This window comes from Aspergillus ibericus, assembly GCF_003184845.1.
Source record: "Aspergillus ibericus CBS 121593 unplaced genomic scaffold BO80scaffold_15, whole genome shotgun sequence".
Classification (NCBI taxonomy): domain Eukaryota; kingdom Fungi; phylum Ascomycota; class Eurotiomycetes; order Eurotiales; family Aspergillaceae; genus Aspergillus; species Aspergillus ibericus.
The window spans coordinates 193,595-211,305 of NW_020292113.1; the positions used below are offsets into that span (position 1 = coordinate 193,595).

Sequence of the window (17,711 nt, forward strand, 5' to 3'; positions counted from 1 at the left end):
TGGTACCACGTATTATATAAGGGCCCCAGGGTGACCAGTCAGCTTTACTGTCGTTCGGCGGTTGCATTCTGCATCCTGCGTACTCAGCCCTCCGGTATGCACCACTGCAGCCAAGCACCCAACTGATAATCTGCCAACGCGTCACACCGTCTACGTTCGATATCAGCCAAACGGCAATATTTCCCCTTACTGCCAAGAAAAAGAAACAGCGAATCCCTCTGGCCGGTTATTAAAGAGGGCGATGTCACGCCTGGCCGTCTAGACACAGTACCACTCGAGAGGTACATCTGCGCCGAACCACGGTAAGTCGGGATGATCTTCCGGAACAAGTCGACAAGCAGCCAAGCGGCTCCGCAAATGCGCAAGAGATGTCCCATACTGATCCGCCTCGTCAAGCAGATGTTGACCTCATCTCCGAGGCGGGAAGCCCTCCCCTTCGGCTTCGTCGCTGATGTCCTCTTTCAGATCATCATCAATGGGGAGGTGAACGCGGTTTTAACGCTTTGCCGTCTGAACCGGGCTACATACGAGACGATTCGGATGCTTGAGCCACACATCTGCGGGTGGTTCATGCGCTTCCATGGAATCGACGAATTCGACCCCATTCTTACCCTGAACCCATGGACAGGCGAGCAAAATGCACTGACGGTGCACTCCTTTGTGAGGTATTTTCAGCGCCACAACATCGCCAAAGACCTATCGCGACATATTGTACCCTCCGTATGGGGTCCGTTCTGCGACGATGGGAGTCCGGAGATGAACTTTGATGCGGAGTTGCGCCTCGCCCAGCGCTTGGAACGAGGCTTGCTCGTTCTTTTTCACATGGCGGACATTGCCCGCGACACGGAAAGACTCAAACATCGCAGGAAACCTTTGGCACCTGTTGTCAGTGGGCGTCTCTTTGTGCTCGGAAAGATGCTGGATGAGTACGATGAGCTTCCCCAGCACAGGAAACAGATGATGTCATTCGAAGATTACACCAATCACGTTTATACGGTGTTGAAATGGGGGCATGTGGAGGCTGATATAGGAAGGAGACGGTTGGAATTCCGAGGATGGCTTGACGAGCAGACCGAAATCGACTTCCACGCCTCTCTGCGAATGTTGCGAGAGCTGATGGAACGTATGCTTCTCCGGCACGGGCCCAAGGATTGGCACCGGGACGCCAAGAACGAATACAGCGTCATATCATGGTTTCTTCTGAAACAACCACCACGGTCACTGGCAAAGCTGTTCTTGAGTCCTCAGAACGAATGTTGCGACCTTGAAGTGAAAGCTACTGATTGCGGTGTTAGGAAATGCCGTTTCTCAGACCCGCTCGATAATTACTGGAAAGCATGGAAGAACGTCCCCGATCTAGGCTGCCAGGACTGTGACTGCAAGCGACGAGTCAGAAGTTGGAGTGTCAAGCCTGCGCTGATTGATGCCCGAGGGAGAGAGTTTAATCGTGCTGCAGAGCGATACCTGAGAGAGATGTGGAGTCAGCGACACGTCGGTCTTCATCGGGCGTTTACCATGGGCGTTTTTACCACTGTCATTGGATGAGCTGGGATCATTCTTTGTCACTTTACTGGATGCACTTAGAGGATAACAAGAATGTCATCATATTGCGACTATTTAGTAGCAAGAAAATATGCTCTACTTTCTAGATCTTCGATACGGCCCGACGCCGCCTTGTTCACCGCCCGGAACAACGGGCATCCGTAATCATGGCCGGATCCTCGACTCAACCCAATCAACATCACTATCGCCGGCATTGACCAGCACATCAGCAAGCGCTCTTGAACCTATTCTATGTAATTATCTCATGACCTCCCCATAGTATATACCCAATCGCACAACAACGATGGATCACGCAGACCCCTTCCTCCAAGTCCAAGCGTAAGGCCCCCCTTATTAACCCAATCTACAACAAGAAGCCAGCTGACGTAGCTCCAATCCAACAGCGATGTCCTCTCCACCCTTCAATCCACGCGCCCTCTCTTCTCCTCCTATCTCCGCATCCGATCCCTTGCCAAATCACCCAGCAATCCAGAGCTCCAACAAGCGCGCTCGGAGCTCGAGACAACACTCACAGATCTGACCGCAGACCTAGACGATCTAGTTGAGAGTGTGCGTGCAATCGAGCAAGATCCGTATCGGTTTGGTCTGGAATTGGAAGAGGTCCAGCGCCGCCGGATTTTAGTTAATGATGTCGGGGCCGAGATTGAGAAGATGAGGGAGGAGTTGCAGAGGGCTGTTACGGCTTCGGGAGGCGCTGCTGGTGGTGGACTACCAAACCCGGCAGACTTTGATAATGTTTTATCGCCGTCTGCAGAGGATCGGGGGGATGATTACTATGCTGCGATGGAGCAGCAGCGACAGATGGAGTTGATGCATGAGCAGGATGAGCAATTGGATGGGGTGTTTCGGACTGTGGGCAACTTGCGACAGCAGGCTGATGATATGGGGAGGGAGTTGGAAGAGCAGGGGGTCATGCTAGATGAGGTGGATACGTTGGCCGACCGTGTGGGAGGCAAGTTGCAGAACGGCATGTCGAAGCTCAAATACATTATCCGGAAGAATGAGGGTAAGTGGTTACGCTGCAGTTTGTTTACATTGATGGGTTATCCTGAAACTTGGCTGATTATCAATTAGATACAATGTCGTCCTTTTGCATTGCCGTCCTCATATTCGTTTTGGTCCTCCTCCTGATCCTGCTCATTGTTCTTTAAGACATGGAAACATATGGATACAGTTGCATTATTCAAGACATGGCGACACCCTTAGACCTTGGTCTTCTTGCGAGGACGGTCGTTCTCCTCTTCTTCCTCTTCCTCCTCGTCCACCGAGAGGTCGAGTTCGCTGTCGTCGAAGTCGACTTCCTCGATGGATTGGTCCGTGACTGGAACGTCAGCTTGGAATTGGCTATACAGTGGGGATAGCACTCACCATAATACTTCAAGGCGTTGGGCCAGAGGTCCTCGGCGATTGCGATGGCGAGCTCATCACCGCCGGGGAAGACTTCAATGTCATCGAAATCATCCTCAACGTCGTCATCCTCATCGTCATCCTCGTCCTCGTCGTCGACCGACTCGCCCTTGAGAAGCTTCTCGAACCTCTCGTTGTCCTCCTTAGTCGCCTTCTGAGAATGCTCGGCAGTGACGTCGCTACCACGGTAGCCGAAGAAAGCGAAGAAGCTCATGCCACCGAAGCCGTCTTCCGGGAGCTCGTCCTCGTCTTCCTCGTGGCCCTCAGCCGCCTCGATCTCCTCGCGCTTCTCAACGACCTTGGCGAACTCGGGCAGCTTCTTACGGTCTCCACCCTTCTTCTCCGCCTCGGCAAGGTCGCAAGCGGCATCGAGCAGACCCTTGGTGGGATCCTGGTCCTTCTTCCAGTTGATGCGAACGGGCTCCGAAACCAGACCGTCCCAGGTGCGCTTGTGGCCCTTGGTAGTGGTGAAGACCTGCTTGCGCCAGTAGAACTCCTTGACCAGCTTCTCGTTCTCGAAGTAGGGGTTCTCATCGCCGGTGCGGAACTCGAAAGTCAGACGGAAGCTGCGGGGCTCGCCCTGGCCCTTCTCATCGATCTCGAATCGCTCGACGGTGAGGTTCTTAAGGGTGGAAGCGAGGATAGTGGCATCGATCATGGTAATGTGTTCCTCGACCTCGGCGGGGGCGTTAAGCAAGACACGGGTCCAGAAAGTATCGCGAACATCGGGCTCAGCAATGACCTGGCTGCGCTTTTCGAAAAGGGGACGAAGGAGCAAAGTAGAGTGACGCACTAGGTACCCCATAGTTAGAATCAGAATCATCCATACCCCAATTCCAAAGGAAGGAAAAAGAAAGAGAAACATACACTGCTCCACCTCCGCCCGAATAAACTGTTCCTCCACCAGCGCAATCTTCTTCGCCGTCTCCTTGCTCACCTCAGGCCGCTGAATGCGCTCCAACAACGACGTGTTAGCTTCTTCAGCAGACATGATTGCTAAACCAGCCTAAATACAGCGACTCCTCAATTAACCAAGAGATAAATATATATATAAAAAGAAGGGATAATCCAACAAATTGGAATGTTTTCCTTCTTGGCTTAAAGGTATGTATGTGATGAGTGATAGATAAGAAAAGGGAAGGGAAGGGAAAAAAAATCTGGTGTTTCAGAAAAGTTTACTTTCGATCGGGGGCGGAGAGACGCGCGAGCGCGCGCATGTGCTCCGGGGCTAATAGGATCATTCTGATTCAGCAGTGAGCAGTCAGCTAACTAACTACTACTATGCTACCTAAGCTACTTAGCTATGCTGGTTCTGGTAGGTTGCACGGGCGGAGGGTCTGGGTCCGGGGGGGCGTTGATTACTACGTTATTAGTACTCCGTACGGCGTTCGGCGTACGGCGTACGGAGTAGGACGTAGGGAGTAGGGAGCTGATTAAGGTGGGCGGGCAGGCGCTGGGAGGGATGACTAAGGGGTGGTGGGTGGTGGTGATGAGGGACGGGTTCGGGAAGAACTATTTCCGTTCAGTTGATTTGTTATGTGAAGTGGCATTTTATGTGGCTAAGTGTTGGAAGAGGAAAAGATTAAGTATGTGTGGGAAGGGGGATCGATGTATGATGAGTTAGTTGTTTGGGTGGTGGGTGATAGGTAGGGGGTACTAGTACTTGGTTGAAGGTGCGGAGTAGATAGGGGATGAGATGGTGAGTAGAGGAAGGAGATACGGAGTACATAGTAACTATACATAGACGTCGTGACGTTGTACAAACCAAATTCATAGAGAACAATGGCAAGGATGATTATTTCTTTGTGGAAGAGAAACAATTGATTGCAGGTAGCGTGTGCATATACCATGTACACATTGTATTTCGCGGATATTAGAAAGCCCGTACATCTCGTGACCTTAAGAAAAGGTAGTACAGAGTACGGAGTAAGTAACTATAAAGCAATGGGATATAATTACGATGTCTCATCTACTCCGTACCCCGTTCAGGCTCAGCCGACCTGTCAGACTGCAGACAACATCCAGGTCAACCTGACAAATCCCCAGATAACTTACCATCGATATGACCTGCACTAACCCCCGCCACGACAAGGATCCGTCGGCGCCGCTTCGGGCTCAGGAGGGGTTCGTTGCTTTTTCCGGGACCCAGTTGGCACGGCGGATCTGCTTATCGGTGGCGAACGAGAGGCGGATTAGCTTTGTCGGGGCATAGCTTAATCGACGGATCCGGGGAGAGGTGGGCAGTGCTATCTGGTTATCTATCAGTCGTGGCGTGTCAAGGGTGGTGACCATGGTATGCTGCAGTTTGGTCTTAATCATGTAAGGAGTTAGTCAGAGCCCGCGATGATAAGGCAGGTCATGTCAGTAGGGGCGGACTGAGAGGGAGATTAGTCCATTCCAATATTAGCTTTGCTATCTACCCAAGTCACCGGGTCTTGAGTATCAATCAAGCAAGCAAACAATCAATCAAATCATCAGGTCAATCAAGCAAACAGCCGCCGGTGCGATCATCACACCCGAGGGGAATAATCGGCAACACATGAATGCAAATCAGTCGAAATGGAAAGATAAGAGAGTAAAAAAGGAAAAGGATCGCGATAACAATATTCAAAACTTTTGGCGGATTGGCCTCCAATCCGACATGTCCTTCATCATGCCTGCATATTTCGTAACGTGCGTTTCAGCCAGCAACCCATTAATATAGAACTTTTGTCGCGGTGTGACGAGATGAGATGAGATGGGCCATCATGACAAACACTCCTTCTTTCGTCTTCGTCTTTCCCATTATGGTATAATTTTTCCGTCTCCCAAAGATAAGACCCAGGCCAGTTCGCCAGTAATGCATGAACGATTTTAGAAAAAGAAACAGGACAGACACTGCGTCATATCCGCGTGAGGGACAGAGCGGCCGGCCGACTTCGGTCTGCGCTCAGACAATGTAACCTTCCTATCGAGCCAATCGCGCCATCGCTCACGCGACCTTGCGGCTGCCCCCGTCGCTCACCGACAGTGGTGCAACCCAGCAACTCCGATCGCTCCATCACAACATCCAGTCCAGCCCGTTGGCCTCCTCTTCCACTGGGAAGACCTCGCGCGCATATTCCTCCATGTCGCGCCAGCCCTGCCACAAGTGCCGGGCCTCGTCCGTGACACGAAGCGATATGACTCCTCCGGGACCCTGCATCATTCCCGCGCCCGCGCCCTTGCCATTGGCCGGACCCAGGCCCTTCGGTGACCCGGCCGCAGGGCGGGAGAATTCGGGCTGCGGAAAGTAAGGCGCGTCGCACTGCCCAAACACCACCTCCAGTGCCTCCAGTTGTTCTCGGTAGCCGGGCGGAATGTTGACTTTCACTTCGACCTTAGGGACGCGGAGGTAGCGGCATGGGCGACCGAGTGCGCGCGAAAACGCCGCACAGACCTGGTTGGGAGAGAGGGTTTCGAACGTGAGCGCGATCCTGCAGTCATCAGCTCTTAGCGACACGTCACCACACGACTGGAGACCGGGAAAACCTACCGGTGACCATTCCACCTCTTGGGACCGTCCTTGAAGATCTGCAGCAGCGCTGGTCCCACGTCGTGCTCGGCATCCAGCCAGGGTAGCGGAATATCCGGGTCGAATGGAGCGTGCCACTCAAAACTTCCATCCTGCATCAGCTCCATCTGGAACAGAGGGTATGGTAAACTCGTGAAGTTGTTGTTGTAGATCCCCGCGTAGACAAAGGTCGAGGGCAGGCCAAGCTGCCGAACGTAATTCTCCACGGTGAACTTGGGCGCCCATAGGGGCACCGGTGGCCATGGTCCATGCACAGAGTGGTCGGGCATACTGCTGTAGATGTAGTGCTGAATTGTTCCGGCTCGCTTGGCAGCATCAGCCAAGGCACGTCCGATCGCGACTTCGTCCCCGGATTGTGAGGTGGTGTTGATGAAGGCAAGATTGGCTCCTTGGAAAAGGGCGTCCATCAGTGCCGTGTTGCCCAGTAGAGGGCCCTGAAACAGAGTCACATTGGGCAGGTCCTGCAATTCCTCCGCAATGAGGCCTTTCAGGGAGTGAATCTGGGCGCGCACATGGTGGCCCACTGCCGAAGCGACGCGGATCAGGGACGCAGCCTGGCGACCCGTAGCGTTCACCACCGCAATGGTCTTTCTTTGTTGTGTCATGAGTTGTAGCGGGGAAGGGGGGAAATGCGGCACGAGAGAAAATCTCCGCCGGGGGGGGGATTAGTACGAGGGAGAGAGAAAAAAAAGTAAAAAAAGATGCGGGGTAGAAAATCAGGAGAAGGTCGGAAGGGAACGACCAGCGGTCGAACACGAGGTAAGTTGGGCAGACCAATGGAACTGGAGTCTGGTCAGGTGGTAGTATGCCAACGTAGGAGACGAGTCGTGGTGAGGCCGGAACGTTCCAGCTATTTCGTGGTGGTAGCAAAGCTGTAGGTGTGTTCGGATGTTGCAATCGTCAGGGAACTGCTTATTGTTGTTCGTCGTCGGGGCAGTACTTGACGACGACTGGAACAGTGGGGTAGACCGACAGTTGGCGGCGGCGCGCACGAGGGACGGAGGTTATATAGCTCAGTGGAATATGATTCCTGAGGATAGATGATTCGATAATGCCGCAATCGAAGAAATCGATGGTGCAAGAGAAAAGATAAGAGAGCTGAGGTTGCTGCAGTTCTGTAGAGGTGTGGGAACTACGAAGGTACCACCACCACCAGAAAAAGATGGATGATGTTGGAGATGGCGGCAGATGAGGAGATCTTGAATGCTCCAACTTCAGACAACACAGCCGGCTGCTCGCCAAATCCCGGTTTTTGTTAGTTAATGAGAAGCAGCGCCTCCTGCGTCGTAGGCACGGATCTCCCTCGTTCAGAGGTTAATATGAATAATAGGAATCACCGGATGCTCCAACGAGGCCGACAAGTGGACACCCCCAGGCCGGTCTGCCGCCAGGCGAGGAAATGACCTCACACTCCTGGGAAATTTCAGACGACAGGGGAAAAAAAGTAAAAGAAATAAAATTAAATCAAAAAAGGCAATGGGGAAAAAAGAATTTAATTAATGTGGTGCAGAAATCGACACCAAAAAACAGTGCTAAAAAGTTGAGGGATAAAAGAAAAAAAAAAGCGCCGTGGAGCAGGTCTAGTGCTTGGTTCCGAGATTCGCGCCCACAGTGACCCTAATCAGCCCTGTTGGTCAGGGGAGAGACACTGCACAAGCTTTATCAGATGGTGGAGGAACAGTCTGTGTGAATACCAGGAAGGAGGGAAGAGAAAGTTTCGTGACTACGCAGCAGGCTGGGTTTAAAAGAGGCAGTCGGTCTGGTATCAGAAATAGAACCCCCCCGGGCAAGTCGGTGTGCTCGGGGCCTGGAAGCGATGTAGTATAAGTAAGTAACTGCGGTCTGTGTCCTGCGGCAAACGGGGACCTGAGGAGCCAACAATGGCCACCGACTGGTCTGGATTGGGATCGTCTGGGGTTCGTATCTAAATAGCAGGTGGCCCCCATGAGTGAATTTTTGACTCCTCCCACAAACCCCGTCGCGGACCAAATCCTGGCTAGAATCCCAACCCGGTCCCATGATGTGAAGGAATCGGTTCCGATGTGCTTTCCGATGTGGTTTATATCGAGTAATGCGAAACAGTCATAGAATGCAAGGGAACGGTGTCAGATGGTTGCAAACTCTGGCCGGCTTGCGCAATTCCAAGGTACTCAGCCGCCGTTCCTGGGGGTCCTCTTCTTTGTGTGGGATTCCCTCTATCTTCCAATGATTGCGTGATGCCCTGATCCAAAGCCGGGGATGACAGCCCTGCTCGGCAGATGAGGCAACCAGATCAAGAGCCCTGACATGAAGCGGGACCTTGGTGCTAGAGGATGTCGCCAGAACTGCCCACGATCTCCCCGTTGAGGGTGGCCATTGACCGTTTTTCCTTTACGTAACTCGGGATGCAGTCAGGAGTAGTCGTTCCCCGTGGTGGTGATGATAATGATGGGTGGATGATGGCATCAGAAGGGTATCTCTATTCCACTGCTGTGGTCGCACTAATGGTCCATCTGGGGATAGTGCCTATTGCAGGGCGTGATCTCAACCCGTGGGCTATCCTCTAGTTCTGGGGGACACATGCAGCCTCCAGCGTTAACGGCGACAACTAAGATCTGGCGGGCACGCGGTGATTCTGCTGGGCTGGCGATGAGCGCCAAAAGAAAAAGTTCTATCAAAGACCGTCCGATCCCGGCAAGTCCCAGCCAATGAGGGGTGCGGGCGGGGGAGCAACCACCGCCCACTGATCGACTTCGGGGGCAGCCACCGACCTCCAGCTTTGGTACCAGCAGCCGTTTACTAGTACGGAGTACTGTGTACGCTGTACGAAGTACGGAGTGCCTGAGCAAAGGTTTCTGCATTCCACCTCTTCTACTACTGCAGAGCACCCTCAGCCCAGCGGACTCCGATGCTGTCTGTCCGCTGCTTACCGTAGTCCAGCTGCTTAGAACCGTCACCTACGACGGAGTACTCGGTAGTCAGTACCACTCAGCTCAGAACTCACCGTGACGGCCAACTGACAAAGCCGGGCCAGCCCACGTTGCTCTCCAGACCCATCGGTCCAACTCTTCCAGTCGGCCAATCCGTGCGCCGCAGCCTCTCACGCGTCTGCCAAGCCCAGACAGCGGTTGTTCCTTCTGGGGCTGTTTTGGCAGCAAGTGGTCCCTAGGGGGTACTTGCCTACTACTACTTAATACTCCGTACTCACTACTGGTACTCCATAGTATCATCCGTACTAGAGCGCGATTTTCCAGCTCGCTTCCACCGGGTCGGCATGCAGATGATTTCTGTTCTGACGGTTCCCTTGGTATAGGAGAGATGCTACTGCACCAAGCACTTAGTAGTAAATGAGAACATGCGCTTGCCAGATTAGCTCATCGGGTCAACCAGCCACCGCCCTTCTGGTCAGCTGCCACCCGGTCAGCTGTTCGGGCTCATATTTTCTCCTAATCAGGAAGGTCCTCGGAGTCATCTCTGCTCGGTAGCTCCTCCGAGTCTCCGACTAGTAGGAGACCGACTAGTACCGAGTAGATACTAGTGAGACGTAGGTACCTAGGCAATAATATCCCCCGTGGCAGGCTGAGAGCATGGCGCAATGCGAAGCGGGGTTGGCCGTGAGTCCATCGCCCATCCCCCCTCCATCCATCCGACATGCATGACCGACCTGCATGGCCAAGGATCCTGCAGCACGGTCAGGCATCTCCGCGGAGGGTCTTCACTGCCCGCGTCATTTCTATCCATCGATTTGCTTTCCAGGTGGTAGTTGCTCGTCATAACATGACCATCCTTCGTTCCTGTATACAGCGCGGTACCTGATGAGAATATGCTCGGGCTACGGGCAGCTTAGAATGACGCTTTCGCCGCAGGATGCGACCTTAACAATCGAAACTCTATTCTTAATTGATCGCCATCGTCATGGCGCCGATCCCGCCATCACTCGTTGTGCCATGCGTCCTATAGAATCATTTGATTCCTCCAATTCCTCCATCTCGCGCTCGCTCACCTCCCGCGGCCCAATCCCAGCCAACCCCCAAACACCTGGTCGGCGCCGGGCCAGCAGTTGCGCCGCCGTGCGTTCGTCGGAGTGCAAATGCGCTCCAGACCTGCGTAGCAGCAGCACGTGCTCCGATAGCCCAGCGTTGGCGGCCAGGAACAGCGGCGTGCGGCCATTGCGGTTCCGCAAGTGGACAGAACCACCCTGAAGCAGCAGGTATCGGAGAATGTCAATGGACTGGGATGTCGCCGCAAGATGCTGTGGGTGGTCGGGTTAGCTCCTTTGCATGAGCAATGCTCGAGGATGGAGACAGGGGGTCTTACGATAGGTGTGTTGCCTGAGTAGTCGGCGTCGTTCAAGAGCCAATGGTGTTCTCTGGCTACGATCTCCTGCACGCGGTCGAGATCGCCCTGCGCGATGGCGTATCCCAGCACAGTGAGGGACTGAACGCGTTCTGGGAGCGCCCCGTCCGGGTGACGGAAGACCGGTTGTGACACCTCCGTCAATTCCCCGCGAAGAGAGACAGCCATCTGCTTCGCCACCCAGTCGGGGGTAGAATCAGGAAGAGCCAGGAGGTACGCCAGCTTGGTCAGTGCAGCTTCGGTAGTCAGGTCGAGTCCTGCGACGACACCGGCTCGCGAGAGGCTCATGCCCGGGGCATAGACCGGACTGACACTTCCCGTCAGACCTGTTCTTGCGTCAGATTGGACCCTGGATTAGGAATTATTGCAAAGTTTCTACTCACATTGCGTGACATTCACGATCACGATACCTCTCTTGATAGCGGCTGCCAGCACGTTGGTCATGGCATTGTCCTGGCCACTGGGTGCGTTGCCGGCGCCAAACGTCTCCAACACTAGACCACGGAGCCCCTCCAGCTTCAGCACGGCATCAACCATCTCCGGCTTGATACCAGGGAAGATACGAAGACACGCGACGTGAGTGGTGTCCAGGTTGGTTTGAATCCGGAAATGCTCGAGGCTCCTGGGCCGGTTGACCAGCTCCCAGTTGACGTTGGTGCGCATGGAGGTCGTCACGGCCAGTGGAGGACAATTTGGTGAGTCAAAGGCAGCGAAATCACTGGCTGCAACCTTGATCGACCGATTACCACGGAACAGTCTGTTGTTGAAATATAGGCACACCTCGGGAATCATGAAGTGGCCAGCCACAACCAGTGATCCGAGGAGGTTATCTGTGGCATCATTCTGCAGCTCAAGCATGGGAGCCTGTGCACCCGTGAGAATCACGGGCTTGCCGAGATTTTGCAGCATGAAGCTGAGAGCCGAGCATGTGTATGCCAGACTGTCCGTGCCGTGGAGAACGACGAATCCATCGAAAAGCGTGTAATTCCGCTCGACAGTCCGAGCGATCTCAGCCCAACCCTTCGCGTCGATAGAACTGCTGTCGAGGAGCTCTTCGAACTCTAAGACGGTGTATCGCACCCGTCGCCCATAGGCTGTCGGTGGGGTGCGGAGGGATGAATGGCCTTTGACTTCTCCGGCGGCGTTGATAACCACGTTCATCATACTTGAGTGCGAGCCGTCGTTGAACGTAGGCACCCGGGCCAGGCATTGCTCCTGGAATCCTCTGGCTGGCACAAATCCCGACGGCGATGGTCGCATACAGATCGTACCACCAGTCATGATGATGAGGATCCGGGACTCCGGGATAGGGTCCTCGGGCTGTTGCTCAGCCAGCTCGGGCAATGTGCCATTCATATTCAGGGACGCCATGACGATGAGAAGCGACGATCTCTAATTCTATGGGTAGACAACGTTCTCCGCAATCCAGAAACTGTGCGCTGGGAAACAGGGAGAAGACAGATCGAGCCACAAGTGAAGGCAAGGATGCGGGGCCTTAGATTTCAGGCTGCTCTCCCTTGCTGAAACCGCTGTCCGTCGTAGCTACGAGGTCAACGATCCAGCAAACAGCCTCCAAAAAAAATAAAAATTTGGGGTCGCGGTTCAAAATTAGCCTCTCCCCGCGATAGAGCGAGCAATTAAGTAAGCATTCAAATCACGGCGGGATGGTGACGTCTCAAGAGTCAGGCACAAAGGTAAGCCCAGCACGATCCCTAAAAGCACAAAAAGAAAGTGCTGGACGTCCCATGATCCTTGCCCCTCACATGGGCTGGACTAGACCAGATAGGCTTCTTGTTTGAGAGTTGGAGACAGCCCAAGACGACTCCGATTCACGGCCGTCGGATTACGTACAGAGCCAGCCTTGATGGTGCCAAGCCACCGCCTCGGTGCAGGATTTTTTTCGTCGGCCGCACACACAATCGGCCCCGGTGGATTCCTCCGACAACCTTAACCAACCGCCCTCCACTTGGACGTTGGAGTAGGTTGCCTATGTCTTGCTGGACTGGTTATTGGGAGAGAATTTAAGTTGGTGGTGGTTGTAATGCGGAGCACGGAGCCCGGCACAGCAGGATTTGGTGCTTGGTTTGAAGCGGATCATTTTCTGCTCGGTGGTACTGTATCGGCGACTCCAGAGTATGGAGTTTCACTATGTGGTGATGGAGGCGTATATATAAGTCCCCGCAATCAACAAAGCATAGCTTCAAGATCTACAGGTCTTGAAAGAGAAAGAAAAGCCCTTAGCCAATGTGAAGTTTGGCAAAGCATGTATCAGGTGGAACAATGAATCCAACTCAATTGATGGGGTGGTCCATCCAGCGCTACCAGTACTAATCCAACAACATGAAATCTGAGAAGACCACAGTGATTACATTCTCAGGAGAGAAAACAAAGAAAGGCCATTTGCAGAAATTACTATACACTAATACGATCGCCAAATAAAAATACACATTATCATCATCATTCAGACCCCAAATTCCAAGAGCTCCAGTTGCCATCAAACCCAAACGCCTCTATACCCATCCATAACCAAACCTACCAACCAGTCAACAACCTAATCACTATCCAAAACCACCACCTCAGCCTCAACCTCACCCACACTCTCCACCCTCAAAACATCCCCCGCATTTACCCCCGTAATAAACGCCCCATCGCCCTCCCCCAGCACCATCTCCTCCCGCGCATCCAACCGGATCTGCGCCTTCCCGTTCTTCGTCATCGGCAAATGCACATACACATTGCGCTTCTTCTTCCGACTGACCACGTCTTCCCCGGCCCCTACCGTCCACTGGAACGTCGTCTCGGGCTCGATGATACCCGCTCCCATGACAAAGTCCGCGTGGATGGGAATTGTATCGGGGATTTTGGGGATGGCGGCTTCCTCGTCGGCGGGGGTGGCGTCGGGACCGGCAGCAAGCGGGGAGAGAATGGGAACGAAGGCTTGACGTTTTGCGGCTTCGGAGAAGGATCGCGTATGGTATTGCGGCTTGAGGCTGTGTTTCCAGGGTAGGGCCCAGATTTGGAGGAAGTGCACGGGTTTGTTAGATTCGTTTTGTTCGGAGTGGGCGATTCCTGTGGTTGGGGTTAGTTTGGTGTTTTGTTTTTGGGAAGGGGGGAATGGAGGGATGGGATGGACGTACCTGTTCCGCCAGTGGTGAATTGGACGTCACCGCGCTTCATACGGTAGAATTGTTTCCCTTGTTCGCCTTCCGCGCCCTTCTTGATCATGCTATCGCGGTGTGTGAGCTCCCCGCTGAGGATGTAGCTGAAGATCTCGGCATCGCGGTGTGGGTGGTTTGGGAAGCCGTTCCGGGCGGCTACGCGGTCTTCGTTGAGGACGCGCAGACTGCCGAAGTTGTTGAAGCGGTGGTCGTAGTAATTGGCGAAGCTGAAGGTATGGAAGGTTTTGAGCCAGCCGCCGTGTTCGGCGTAGCCGCGCTCGCTGGAGCGACGGGCGACGATGGTGGCGTGGGCGAGAGGCTTGGACATGTCGGAATTGGTCGGGAGGATTGTTTTGATGAGAAGAATGATGAGAGGAAGGAGGAATAGAAGGTTGTAGGATGGTGTTGGAATCTGCATTCTAAGGGGACTCTTTCATCGTTTGTCTAGATCGAAGATCGACTTTATACTCCCGGACGGAATACGGGATCGGTTCGGGCGGGGCGGGGATCCGTAAGCATGGGGTAAGACTGACTAAGGGGTCTAGCCGTGGTTGCGGGTGTGCCCTTTGGCGGTTGCAAATCATTGACTGAGCATGGTGTAAGATTCGTCGGATTTAGACTTGCTGTTAGATTCCATATTTTGAATTTTGCACTACCGTAATCGTATTCCAGGTGCTGGAGAGGCCGTGAGGCCCCCATAGTGTCTTTGTCAATAATCGGTAAGATATTATAACAGTGGATCTGATTGGCTAAGATGACCCTTTCATGATGTCATAATTAGTCTGGGACATGAAAGATAGTAAGTAGTATAGAAGCTCCCAGATCTGTCCATGGGAGTTAGTCACTGAAAATGCGATCGCATACTGGCATGTTCTGTCGACGTGGTTGAGCGTCCGGTTCGTTCAGTTGTTTGACGAGTGACGAGAATTGTAGCGACATCTTCGTAAGATAGTTCCGAGAATGAGGACCCATATCCATTCAAAGCTCTGCTACAGATGGCTCATGAATCTTCCTCAGGGAACACTTTCTCACACACCTTCCAGCTGTTGCCGTCTTCAGTCTGCCAAAAAGTCACAGTGACCTCGCCTGTGGTTTCATCGGGCAATTCAACACGGACGTCTGAGATCCGGCACAGGTAAGGCAATACCGATATCGCATCTCCCACCTGTGGCAGGCTGAGTATATCAAAGCCATCCTCGCATGCAAGGCCCTCAACAATGTTTCGTTCCTCTTTTGCTATTACCTCTTCGGCGATCTTGGCGGTGCGAATGCCATTCCATATGCCTTCACGGTGAGGAGCTAATCGAAGCAATTTAATTGCGTGGCGTCGAATTCGTGGCACTCTGCATTTAAGCGCGGTATAATAAAGCGGTTGGATGAAGCCGATGTCCATTGTAAATGCCATGCCCAGGGGACAACCGAGAGGCGTACTGCCGGTGAAAGAATCCGGGTACACATCTTTGATGGCCTGACAGATACTGATTGCTTCGTGAATAATCGACAAAAACCTGTCGGTTTGTAGGTCGAATGCGGTTTCATCATCCCATGGAATGCAGGTCGTAACCATGATCAGGGCCATAGTATGGTACATCATAAGTAACTTCTCAGCCAATATAGTTTGGGTCAAATCATGCGATCGAGCTTCACCAAGAAATAGCTTGTAGACATCAAGCCAAATCGTCAATTCCTTTTCCATGCGCCACTGAGATTCGAGAAGCTCTTCATAACTCTGAGGCTCAACGTACATGCCAATTTCTATCTGGCGACCCATCTCCACTAGTGATTGTGTCCTCGCAAGAAGGACATCCAGATATTGTCTCGCTTGCTCAATTGACTGGAATTTGTAAGGTAAGTGACGTGGTTGAATTTCATAGTCAAGGTTCGAATGTTGCATCCCGTGTCCAAGCAGAGCAGACTGTACTGCGAGTCTGCTGAAGACTTGAATGATATCATCTTCGACTGTTCGTGATAAAGTCCTTATCAAGATACTCTCACTTCTAGAGGTGCCCGACAGGGTCTGAAGTTCTTTCAGCAGCCTTAGCCCATGCTGTAGATGAGTCTGACTTGTTGTGAATTGACCTCGCATCATTTCAAGGGTCACAAATAACATGCAAGTAATCAGGGCAACATTCATACTCTGATTCAGCTTATTACTGCGCTTGAATTCGGCATGGAGGCAACTGATTGCTTTGTTGTAGTGCTGGAGAGTGAACTTCTCACATTCTTCTAGGTGATCTTCCAGTGTACACGCCGGGTCATCTTTGTGTGCCCCATATCGGTGAGCCGATGCCAATGCCAATGCCGCATGTCGCACTGCTGGCTCTTGGGATATCGCCTGGACGACTAGCCTGTTCCAGAAGTCGGATGAAAAAACTCCTGCGATCTTGGAGATGGTGCGCTGAATGAACCAGTCTACGCATACTCTCTCAGTGGATGTGGCATGAACAATTGGCACTGGCGCATTATAACAAGACAGCGCATTCTGGCACACCTTCGGTACGGTTGCACGATTGCCAGACGAAGTAGTTCCTCCCCCACCCCAGATCCCATAGCCATCGCAAACTCGGCCGGTTGACACACATCGGCTACATGCTGGTCGACCCTCGTCGCATTTCACCCGACGGATCCTTGTAGAGGGGTAAGCGCACGAATATTTAGTGAAAGAAGGCAACCATCACACTCACTTGCACGTCCGACAGCCTGTCTTGCATTTAGGTTTGCTTGCGCGACGCTTCTTCTGGCCGGGCTCCATTTCAATATTTGCTTTTCGATGCCCCGAGCCGAACTTATTCCCGGGGTCATCTACTTATACTTATCTGATTCCGCCATACACGATGACTAGTGAGGGTCAACCCCCTGAAAGGAAGATGGAAGGCGACCACAGGATGATGCAGGTGAGATTGCTGCAGAGACAGCTGCCTGAAGGCTGGTCAGGCGGCCCTTCTTGCCATTGGCCCGCTCGTAAACTAAGCATTCGGATTGGTTGATGCGGGCCCACTTGTACTGGAATCTGTTCCATTCCTTTGTCCGACCGGTCCATCCCGTTCCACGGGCTCTTCTTATCCTTCATCTCAACATGATGTCCAGTTTAAATCCATGCGAAGAGTCCCCAGCTGTGGGAAATCATGAGCGCTTTTCCCAAGATATCGACGATGGCTAGGACTAACAGGCGCCGAGTTATGTCACAATCGGGAATTCAGCTAACCGAACTAGTGGGCTATATGAAGGTCGCCAGGAGCAGCTTCGGTGATCGGCATCTAGTCCACCTCATCAATGCATCTTTGACGGGGTCTTACTTGAGTCTAGGGCTTACTCTATCATTCTTGCTCGGGGCATCTTCCCATTATCTCGATGTTTCCAAGAAGCCTGTAGCTGCAACCCGACGCCATGCCCATGGTTATTCATTTGATTACCAAGGTGCACTGCAGGTCGAGTAAAATCTGTTTGCCTTAAACCTTGAAACAACAACAAAAGTCAATGCTTTCCGGACCCATTTTAAGCTTGAAGCTGGCGTCGCCGCATAGAACTCTATTGGTTGTGACTTCTTGCCTGGAAAGCTCAGGTCGCTGTCTGAGTGCAGCGACTAATGTGCTTACTGAGATGGAATTAGACGAGCCTCTGGAAATAATCGATGAGACTGAGGTAGCTGGTCATCATTAAACCGAGACGTAAGTGTTCCAAATCATGCTTCTCTA

At 52.8% G+C, this 17,711-nt stretch overlaps 7 protein-coding genes across 7 annotated transcripts; 2 read left to right on the forward strand and 5 right to left on the reverse strand.

Moving 5' to 3' along the window:
* Positions 1 to 570: 570 nt before the first annotated feature.
* Positions 571 to 2,714, forward strand: BO80DRAFT_454462 (SNARE domain protein; the record flags this gene model as incomplete). Its single annotated transcript, XM_025722071.1, has 3 exons — positions 571 to 1,439; positions 1,947 to 2,569; positions 2,638 to 2,714. 3 exons carry the CDS (start codon positions 571 to 573, stop codon positions 2,712 to 2,714), a joined length of 1,569 nt encoding a protein of 522 aa, XP_025576201.1.
* BO80DRAFT_379816 (histone chaperone napB) lies at positions 2,562 to 4,154 on the reverse strand. The gene is made up of 3 exons (XM_025716786.1): positions 3,838 to 4,154; positions 2,638 to 3,762; positions 2,562 to 2,569 (listed from the first exon to the last, which is right to left on the reverse strand). Exons 1-2 carry the CDS (start codon positions 3,959 to 3,961, stop codon positions 2,747 to 2,749), a joined length of 1,140 nt encoding a protein of 379 aa, XP_025576202.1. The 5' UTR covers positions 3,962 to 4,154; the 3' UTR covers positions 2,562 to 2,569; positions 2,638 to 2,746.
* Positions 4,155 to 5,649: 1,495 nt separating this feature from the next.
* On the reverse strand, positions 5,650 to 7,269 carry BO80DRAFT_45857 (NmrA family NAD(P)-binding protein). Its single transcript, XM_025722290.1, has 2 exons — positions 6,485 to 7,269; positions 5,650 to 6,425 (listed from the first exon to the last, which is right to left on the reverse strand). Exons 1-2 carry the CDS (start codon positions 7,126 to 7,128, stop codon positions 6,011 to 6,013), a joined length of 1,059 nt encoding a protein of 352 aa, XP_025576203.1. The 5' UTR covers positions 7,129 to 7,269; the 3' UTR covers positions 5,650 to 6,010.
* A 1,506-nt stretch (positions 7,270 to 8,775) lies between these two features.
* On the forward strand, positions 8,776 to 9,131 carry BO80DRAFT_424246 (uncharacterized protein). The gene has a single exon (XM_025719236.1). It carries the CDS (start codon positions 8,908 to 8,910, stop codon positions 9,067 to 9,069), a length of 162 nt encoding a protein of 53 aa, XP_025576204.1. The 5' UTR covers positions 8,776 to 8,907; the 3' UTR covers positions 9,070 to 9,131.
* A 1,511-nt stretch (positions 9,132 to 10,642) lies between these two features.
* Positions 10,643 to 12,415, reverse strand: BO80DRAFT_424250 (putative lysophospholipase). Its single transcript, XM_025719237.1, is given in 4 exon segments — positions 10,643 to 10,770; positions 10,800 to 10,804; positions 10,822 to 11,184; positions 11,242 to 12,415. 4 exon segments carry the CDS (start codon positions 12,227 to 12,229, stop codon positions 10,726 to 10,728), a joined length of 1,401 nt encoding a protein of 466 aa, XP_025576205.1. The 5' UTR covers positions 12,230 to 12,415; the 3' UTR covers positions 10,643 to 10,725.
* Positions 12,416 to 13,409: 994 nt separating this feature from the next.
* On the reverse strand, positions 13,410 to 14,344 carry BO80DRAFT_444134 (pirin family protein; the record flags this gene model as incomplete). The annotated part of the gene is made up of 2 exons (XM_025721413.1): positions 13,410 to 13,927; positions 13,996 to 14,344. The coding sequence occupies 2 exons, from the start codon at positions 14,342 to 14,344 to the stop codon at positions 13,410 to 13,412; spliced, it is 867 nt and encodes a 288-aa protein (XP_025576206.1).
* Positions 14,345 to 14,725: 381 nt separating this feature from the next.
* BO80DRAFT_45895 (Zn(II)2Cys6 transcription factor domain-containing protein) lies at positions 14,726 to 16,885 on the reverse strand. Its single transcript, XM_025722319.1, has 2 exons — positions 16,701 to 16,885; positions 14,726 to 16,643 (listed from the first exon to the last, which is right to left on the reverse strand). Exons 1-2 carry the CDS (start codon positions 16,766 to 16,768, stop codon positions 15,017 to 15,019), a joined length of 1,695 nt encoding a protein of 564 aa, XP_025576207.1. The 5' UTR covers positions 16,769 to 16,885; the 3' UTR covers positions 14,726 to 15,016.
* Between the last annotated feature and the right edge of the window lie 826 nt (positions 16,886 to 17,711).